Source organism: Anomaloglossus baeobatrachus, chromosome 5 (assembly GCF_048569485.1).
Source record: "Anomaloglossus baeobatrachus isolate aAnoBae1 chromosome 5, aAnoBae1.hap1, whole genome shotgun sequence".
NCBI classification, from domain to species: domain Eukaryota; kingdom Metazoa; phylum Chordata; class Amphibia; order Anura; family Aromobatidae; genus Anomaloglossus; species Anomaloglossus baeobatrachus.
In genome coordinates, this window is record NC_134357.1 from 984621 (window position 1) to 993735 (window position 9115).

A 9115-nucleotide genomic window follows, 5' to 3' on the forward strand; every position below is an offset into this window, starting at 1 on the left:
GATGGGAGGAGTGTGGATGGGGGAGGAGTGTGGATGGGGAGGAGTGTGGATGGGGAGTGTGGATGGGGAGTGTGGATGGTCGGTAAGCTGTGGAGGATGGGGGGGGGGGATGGCTTTCGGTAAGACCTGTGGGGGAGGGGGGGGGGGGCTGGCTTTCGGTAAGACCTGTGGGGGGAGGTGGGGGGGCTGGCTTTCGGTAAGACCTGTGGGGGAGGTGGGGGGGCTGGCTTTCGGTAAGACCTGTGGGGGAGGTGGGGGGGCTGGCTTTCGGTAAGACCTGTGGTGGAGGTGGGTGGTTGGGGGGGCTGGGCTTTCGGTAAGACCTGTGGTGGTGGTGGTTGGTGGTTGGGGGGGGGGCTGGTTTTCGGTAAGACCTGTGGGGGGGGGGGCTGGTTTTCGGTACGACCGGTGGTGGTGGTGGTGGGGGGGGCTGGTTTTCGGTAAGACGTGGGGTGGGGGGCTGGTTTTCGGTAAGACGTGGGGTGGGGGGGCTGGTTTTCGGTAAGACGTGGGGTGGGGGGGCTGGTTTTCGGTAAGACGTGGGGTGGGGGGGGCTGGTTTTCGGTAAGACGTGGGGTGGGGGGGGGCTGGTTTTCGGTAAGACGTGGGGTGGGGGGGGCTGGTTTTCAGGTAAGACGTGGGGTGGGGGGGCTGGTTTTCGGGTAAGACCTGTGGTGGGGGGGGGGGCTGGTTTTCGGTAAGACCTGTGGTGGGGGGGGGGGGGGGGGGGGGGGGGGGGCTGGTTTTCGGTAAGACCTGTGGTGGGGGGCGGGGGGGGGCTGGTTTTCGGTAAGACCGGTGGTGGGGTGGGGGGGGGGGCTGGTTTTCGGTAAGACCCGGTTGGGGGGGGGGGGCTGGTTTTCGGTAAGACCGGTGGTGGGGTTGGGGTGGGGGGGGGCTGGTTTTCGGTAAGACCTGTGGGGGGCTGGTTTTCGGTAAGACCTGTGGTGTGGGGGCTGGTTTTCGGTAAGACCTGTGGTGTGGGGGGCTGGTTTTCGGTAAGACCTGTGGTGTGGGGGGCTGGTTTTCGGTAAGACCTGTGGTGGGGGGGGCTGGTTTTCGGTAAGACCTGTGGTGGGGGGGGCTGGTTTTCGGTAAGACCGGTGTTGGGGTGGGGGGGGGGGCTGGTTTTCGGTAAGACCGGTGGTGGGGGTGGGGTGGGGGGGGCTGGTTTTCGGGAAGACCTGTGGTGGGGGGGGGGGGGGCTGGTTTTTGGTAAGACCTGTGGGGGGGTGGGGTGGGGGGAGGCTGGTTTTCGGTAAGACCTGTGGGGGGCTGGGTTTCGGTAAGACCTGTGGTGGTGGCGTGGGTGGGTGGGGGGGGGCTGGTTTTCGGGAAGACCTGTGGTGGGGGGGGGGGGGCTGGGTTTCGGTAAGATCTGTGGGGGTGGGTGGGGGGGGGCTGTTTGTCGGACCTGTGGGGGGGGGGGGGGGGGCTTGTTTTCGGTAAGATCTGTGGGGGTGGGTGGGGGGGGCTGGTTTTCGGTACTGTGGTGGGGGGGGGCTGGTTTTCGGCAAGACCTGTGGGGGGGGCTGGTTTTAGGTAAGACCTGTGGGGGTGTGGGGGGTGCTGGTTTTCGGTAAGACCTGTGGGGGTGGGGGGGGGGGCTGGTTTTCGGTAAGACCTGTGGGGGTGGGGGGGGGGCTGGTTTTCGGTAAGACCTGTGGGGGTGGGGGGGAGGCTGGTTTTCGGTAAGACCTGTGGGGGGTGGGGGGCTGGTTTTCGGTAAGACCTGTGGGGGGGGCTGGTTTTTGGTAAGACCTGTGGGGGGTGGGGGGCTGGTTTTCGGTAAGACCTGTGGGGGGGGGCTGGTTTTCGGAAGACCTGTGGTGGGGGGCTGGTTTTCGGTAAGATCTGTGGGGGTCGGTGGGTGGGGGGGATGGTTGTCGGACCTGTGGGGGGTGGGTGGGGGGGCGGGCTGGTTTTCGGACCTGTGGTGGGGGGGGCTGGTTTTCGGTAAGACCGGTGGGGGGGGGGGGGGCTGGTTTTCGGTAAGATCTGTGGGGGGTGGGGGGCTGGTTTTCGGTAAGATCTGTGGGGGTGGGTGGGGGGGGGGGCTGGTTTTCGGACCTGTGGTGGGCGGGGCTGGTTTTCGGTAAGACCTGTGGTGGGGGCTGGTTTTCGGTAAGACCTGTGGTGGTGGCGTGGGTGGGTGGGGCTGGTTTTCGGTAAGACCTGTGGTGGTGGCGTGGGTGGGTGGGGGGGGCTGGTTTTCGGGAAGACCTGTGGTGGTGGGGGGGGGGGGGGCTGGGTTTCGGTAAGATCTGTGGGGGGGGGGGGGGGGGGGGGGCTGGTTGTCGGACCTGTGGGGGGGGGGGGGCTTGTTTTCGGTAAGAACTGTGGGGGTGGGTGGGGGGGCTGGTTTTCGGACTTGTGGTGGGGGGGCTGGTTTTCGGTAAGACCTGTGGGGGTGGGGGGGGGCTGGTTTTCGGACCTGTGGTGGGGGGGGGCTGGTTTTCGGTAAGACCTGTGGGGGTGGGGGGGGCTGGTTTTCGGTAAGACCTGTGGGGGTGGGGGGGGCTGGTTTTCGGTAAGACCTGTGGGGGTGGGGGGGGGGGGCGGTTTTCGGTAAGACCTGTGGGGGTGGGGGGGGGGGCTGGTTTTCGGTGAGACCTGTGGGGGTGGGGTGGGGGGGCTGGCTGGCTTTCGGTAAGACCTGTGGGGGTAGGGGGGGGGGGGGCTGGTTTTCGGTAAGACCTGTGGGGGTAGGGGGGGGGGGGCTGGTTTTCGGTAAGACCTGTGGGGGGGGGGGCTGGTTTTCGGTAAGACCTGTGGGGGGTGGGGGGCTGGTTTTCGGTAAGACCTGTGGGGGGGGGCTGGTTTTCGGTAAGACCTGTGGGGGGTGGGGGGCTGGTTTTCGGTAAGACCTGTAGTGGTGGTGTGGGGGGGCTGGTTTTCGGACCTGTGGTGGGGGGGGCTGGTTTTCGGTAAGACCGGTGGGGGGGGGCTGGTTTTCGGTAAGACCTGTGGGGGGTGGGGGGCTGGTTTTCGGTAAGATCTGTGGGGGTGGGGTTGGGGGGGGCTGGTTTTCGGTAAGATCTGTGGGGGGGGGGGATGGTTGTCGGACCTGTGGGGGGGGGGGCTGGTTTTCGGACCGGTTGGGGGGGGGGCTGGTTTTCGGACCGGTGGGGGGGGGGGGGGGGCTGGTTTTCGGTAAGACCTGTGGGGGGGTGGGGGGCTGGTTTTCGGTAAGACCTGTGGGGGGGTGGGGGGCTGGTTTTCGGTAAGACCTGTGGGGGGTGGGGGGCTGGTTTTCGGTAAGATCTGTGGGGGTGGGGCTGGTTTTCGGACCTGTGGTGGGGGAGGCTGGTTTTCGGTAAGACCTGTGTGGGGGGCTGGTTTTCGGTAAGACCTGTGGGGGGGCTGGTTTTCGGTAAGATCTGTGGGGGTGGGGGTGGGGGGGGGGCGCGGCTGGTTTTCGGTAAGATCTGTGGGGGTGGGGTGGGGGGTGGGGGGGGGGCTGGTTTTCGGTAAGATCTGTGGGGGTGGGTGGGTGGGGGGGGGGCTGGTTGTCGGACCTGTGGTGGGGGGGGCTGGTTTTCGGTAAGACCGGTGGGGGGGGGGGGCTGGTTTTCGGTAAGACCTGTGGTGGTGGCGTGGGTGGGTGGGGCTGGTTTTCGGGAAGACCTGTGGTGGGGGGGCTGGTTTTCGGTAAGACCTGTGGTGGTGGCGTGGGTGGGTGGGGCTGGTTTTCGGGAAGACCTGTGGTGGGGGGGCTGGTTTTCGGTAAGACCTGTGGTGGTGGCGTGGGTGGGTGGGGCTGGTTTTCGGGAAGACCTGTGGTGGGGGGGCTGGTTTTCGGTAAGACCTGTGGTGGGGAGGCTGGTTTTCGGTAAGACCTGTGGTGGGGGGGCTGGTTTTCGGGAAGACCTGTGGTGGGGGGGCTGGTTTTCGGGAAGACCTGTGGGGGGGGGGGGGGTGCTGGTTTTCGGTAAGACCTGTGGTGGTGGGGGGGTGCTGGTTTTCGGTAAGACCTGTGTGGGGGGGGGGGGGTGCTGGTTTTCAGTAAGACCTGTGGTGGTGGTGGGGGGGTGCTGGTTTTCGGTAAGACCTGTGGGGGTGGGGGGGGCTGGTTTTCAGTAAGACCTGTGGGGGGGGGGGGGGCTGGTTTTTGGTAAGACCTGTGTGGGGGGGGGGCTGCTTTTCGGTAAGACCTGTGGGGGGGCGGGGCGGCTGTGCGGCTGCCTCATCTTTCCTCTTCTCATTCTAGATTAAGCCCAGTCCAGTGGAATCCAGAGAATACTTCGAGAAAGTGAACTGATGCCGGTGTCTGGAGACGGAGCGCCACAGAATAAAGCCGCTTCCTCATTACTGCCACGTGTAGAGTTTGTGCCTTTGATCGCTGTCACCCCTCCTACATTCTCTAACACCCCAAAATCTGGTTCGAACAATGCATGAAGAAAAGTCACTGTGGCTGATTCATGAGCTGTCACATTGACTGTCCCTCTCTTCCATGCTTTACACTGCAGCACTGTTCAAACAATAAGTAGTACCATCAGCCCAGCTGAGAGTAATAAGGCCACTGTCACACATGCGATTGCCTCGCGTGTATCTCACGGTGCATCACCTGGCTATACTCGGAAACACTGCACAGAGGATAGAGGACAGCGCTGCAGGTACAGACATGATATACTCAGGAGCACTGCACAGAGGATAGAGGACAGAGCTGCAGGTACAGACATGATATACTCAGGAGCACTGCACAGAGGACAGCGCTGCGGGTACAGACATGATATACTCAGGAGCACTGCACAGAGGAAAGTGGACAGTGTGACGGGGTATGTGACAGAGCAGTAAGGGACACCAGACCGATGAACAATCCAAGAAGATTTAATGAGGCAGGGAGCATAAGACATCCAATATCCAAATGGTTCTTTAGAGTCCACACAAAGGAAGCAGATCTGGGGCAATCCGACGCCGAGGAGAATACAACAGTCCTCAGATGCGTTTGCTAAATCCAGCAGCGTGGCAGCTGATCCTCAATGTCCAGTCATCCATGTACAGGCAAAAAGGAGCTGGCCTGAGCACAGGTCCTCGCCCTTCACCCAAAAAAGCATAACTAAACCAAAAAACATGTGGCTGAATCTCCCACCTCTCCTTACATCCACTCCCTTAACATTTGCTACTTGTAGCTACTAGTTAGAAAGAAGTTCCTAGACACAGTCTCCAGAGATTGTGTACTAGGGAAGCCCCCTGCAGAGGAGAACAATGTATATGCAACCCCCACCAAATCAAGGACAATAGCTACTGCTGAAGCCTGATTGCAATATGATACAGGCTGGGGGAATATAATGTTACAACCCCTTCCCCCCTCAATTTGTGCATGGACTAGTGACCTCAACAGGTCGCTTGTCAAGTACACGTAAACATGGTGGACCTGACTCAGGGCTCTTCTTGCCTGGACAATCCGTCTGCATTTTGGTGTTGGCTGCCTCTTCTATACTGTATGGTAAAGTTATAGGGTTGAAGAGCCAGGCTCCATCGTAGTAAGCGTCCATTGTCCCCAGAGACTCTGTTCAGCCAGGTGAGGGGATTGTGATCAGTAACCACAGTGAATTCTCGTCCATACAGATACGGCCGTAGTTTCCTAAGGGCCCACACTACAGCCAGGCATTCCTTCTCAACAGTTGCATAGGCCACTTCTCGGTCCAGCAGTTTCCTGCTGAGGTAGGCAATGGGGTGCTCCTCCCCGGCTGCATTCACCTGGCTGAGGACAGTTCCCAGTCCATAAGAAGAGGCATCCGTCTGCACAATGAATCTCCTCTTGTAGTCTGGAGCAGCCAGGACAGGATCGCAGATCAGAGCGTCCTTCAGCCGGTTAAAAGCCTCATCACAGGCTGGAGTCCAGATCACCTGCCGGGGCATCGTTTTCTTCGTGAGGTCTGTAAGGGGCTTGGCCACACTGCTGAAATGAGAAACAAATTTTCGGTAATAACTGGCAGTGCCCAAAAAAACCCATAACTTGTTTCTTGGTTTAGGGTACAGGCCAGTCTCTAATAGCCTGGATTTTGGCAGGTTCAGGACGTAACTTCCCCCCCTCCTACTCGATGCACTAGGTATTGGACTTTACCCATCCCCAATTGGCATTTATTAGGTCGAATAGTTAGGTCTGCTGCGAGAATCCGGTCAAGAACAAGAGCTACTTGATTCAGATGTTCCTCCCATGTGTGGCTGAAAATAGCGATATCATCCAGGTAGGGACGAGTGAAGTGACCATATTCCCGGAGGATCTGGTCCACCATTCTCTGGAAGGTGGCCGGGGCATTTTTCATTCCGAAAGGCATGTTTAGAAATTCATACAGATCAAAGGGGGTTATAAAAGCCGACCTTTCTCTACCTTCCTCCGTCAGGGGAATTTGCCAGTATCCCTAACTGAGATCCACGATGGTGACGTATCGTGCCCCAGCTAGCCGGTCTAGAAGTTCATCAATGCGGGGCATTGGGTAAGCATCACTGATGGTATGGTCATTTAGTCATCTGTAGTCCTCACAAAATTGAGTACTCCCATCTTTCTTGGGTACTAAGACAACAGGAGAGGCCCAAGGACTATGGGAGGCCTGAATCACCCCAAGTTGTAACATCTCCTCCAGCTCATGCTGCATGGTGTTTCTAACTGATTCTGGTACCTGGTAAGGAGCCTGTTGGATGGGACGGATGCCCTGAGTGTCCACATGATGTTGGGTTACTGTGGTTCGACCTGGTCGGGATGAGAAAGCAGCCTGTCTCTGATGGAGCACTCCCAGCATTTGTTTTTTCTGTAAGGAATCTAAGTGATCTCTCAGAGGAACCTGTTCCACAGTGGATGGGGCTCTGGCTGCTTCAACAAGATCAGGTAATGGGTCCTTATCCTCCTGACCACCTTCTGATGCCACCCGACAGCTTGCTATCATAGGTAATGTCCGGTCATGGTACTCCTTAATCATATTCACATGGACAGTCCTTTGTCTTAGACCCTGATCATCTAGAGCAAGAAGGTAATTGGTGTGGTTTAGTTTTCTGAGAACCCGGAAGGGACCCTCCCATGTTGTCTGGAGTTTATTTTGCCGATGGGGAACAATCATTTAGACTTGTTGTCCCTCTACAAATTCTCGATAGCGTGCTTTGCGGTCATACCATGTCTTCTGTCTGGTTTGAGCCATCCGCACATGATTCTGAGCCAAACTAGCAAGTTGAGCCAGGGTTTCCCGAAGCTTGAGGACATATGGAACAACAGGGGCTCCTGTATCTTCATCTTGCCCCTCCCAATATTCCTTTAGCAGAGTTAAGGGTCCTCTGACCTTTCTTCCATAGAGTAGTTCAAAGGGGGAAAACCCAGTGGACTCCTAGGGAACTTCCCGATAGGCGAACAGGAGATGGGGTAGGTACTTCTCCCAGTCGGAATCCCTGTCAGTGAAGGCCCTTAGCATATGTTTCAGTGTTCGATTAAACAGTTCACAAAGTCCATTGGTTTGAGGATGGTATGCTGTAGTTCGAATTGCTCGTACTCCACAGGTGCGCCACAGACACTGCACCAACTCTGACATGAACTGGGAGCCTTGGTCTGACAGGATCTCACTTGGGAATCCTACTCGGGTGAAAATGGTAACAAGGGCCTTGGCCACCTTGGCTGCAGAAATACTTGACAAGGCCACGGCTTCTGGATATCGGGTGGCGTAGTCCACAACAGTGAGAATGTACCGCTTTCCAGATTTACTTGGTTTAGCCAGAGGTCCAATGATATTGACAGCTACTCTTTGAAAGGGTTCTTCTATGATAGGGAGTGGTTGCAAGGGTGCCTTTGGGTGATCTCCGGGTCGCCCTCCACGCTGACATATGGCGAAGGTTTGGCAGAAATGCGCCACTGCTTGAGAAATGGCAAGCCATTAGAAAATTTGAGTCCATCGTCTCTCGGTGCGGGTTTTCCGTTGATGGCCGGCAGTAGGAATGTCATGAGCAAGGTGTAAAAGGGAAATTTTGTATTTCTTCGGCGCTCCATTGGGAGACCCAGACGATTGGGTGTATAGCTACTGCCTCCGGAGGCCACACAAAGCATTACACTAAAAAGTGTAAGGCCCCTCCCCTTCTGGCTATACACCCCCAGTGGGATCACTGGCTCACCAGTTTTCTGCTTTGTGCGAAGGAGGTCAGACATCCACGCATAGCTCCACTGTTTAGTCAGCAGTAGCTGCTGACTATATCGGATGGAAGAAAAGAGGGCCCATATAGGGCCCCCAGCATGCTCCCTTCTCACCCCGCTGGTGGTTTGTAAGGTTGAGGTACCTATTGCTGGTACGGCGGCTGGAGCCCACATGCTGTTTTTCCTTCCCCATCCCCCTGAGGGGCTCTGAGGAAGTGGGATCTTACCGGCCCCAAAGCCCTGAGGCCGGGCTCCATCCACAGACCCATTGAACCTGCTGGATACGGAGCTGGGTACCGTTCAGGGACATGGCCCTGCACCATTCAGGTACTCTGTGTCCCCGTACACACAGGCACAGCACACTCCAGACTTGCTGGGTGTGCTAGTGCGCCGGGGACAGTAAAGGGTTACAGTCACTGCAGCCTAGCTGAGTGACTTTATGTATGGGGAACTACCGCGCCGGACGCTCCGGGAGCGGCGGCGTGGCTGGGACTTGTAGTGCGCCGGGGACTTAGCGCCGACCGCGCTTTTACGGCGGCGGCGCTTATAAATCCAGTCCCCGGCTTTTGCGGCCTAGCTCCGCTTCGTTCCCGCCCCCACCCTGTCAATCAGGGTAGGGGAGAGACGCTGTACAATCAGCAGCGCCGAGGGCTGGAGCCTTATTTACATGCTCCAGCCCTCTCACTGGACACTGTGGGACGCCGGTTTCCCGCTCTGACTTGGGGGCACGCCCACGGCCCGCCCCTACCCACACGAGCTGGAGAAGGACGCCGGCAGCCATTCCTGCAATCCGAGCTGAGAGATCGGACTCTGGGCAACCAGGCACAGGACTAGGGCGACCACACACCCGCTTATAGGCGGGCGGTAAGCGGCACCTGAAGTGCTGACCCCACTAAATACCGCAGTTGTCCATTTGTATTTTATGCTTACACTGCATAGGTCGCTATTTTTGGCTATATGCCCTCTTAGATGGCGACACATCAGCAGCAGGAAAGCAGG

At 58.1% G+C, this 9115-nt stretch overlaps 1 protein-coding gene across 1 annotated transcript in view; it reads left to right on the top strand.

Moving 5' to 3' along the window:
- PRDX3 (peroxiredoxin 3) overlaps nt 1-4311 on the top strand; it is a 16927-nt gene extending 12616 nt beyond the window's left edge. Inside the window, 1 exon segment of the mRNA XM_075352171.1 lies at nt 4211-4311. Coding sequence (XP_075208286.1) covers nt 4211-4261 — 51 coding nt within the window. The 3' untranslated portion in view covers nt 4262-4311.
- The last annotated feature ends 4804 nt before the right edge of the window (nt 4312-9115 follow it).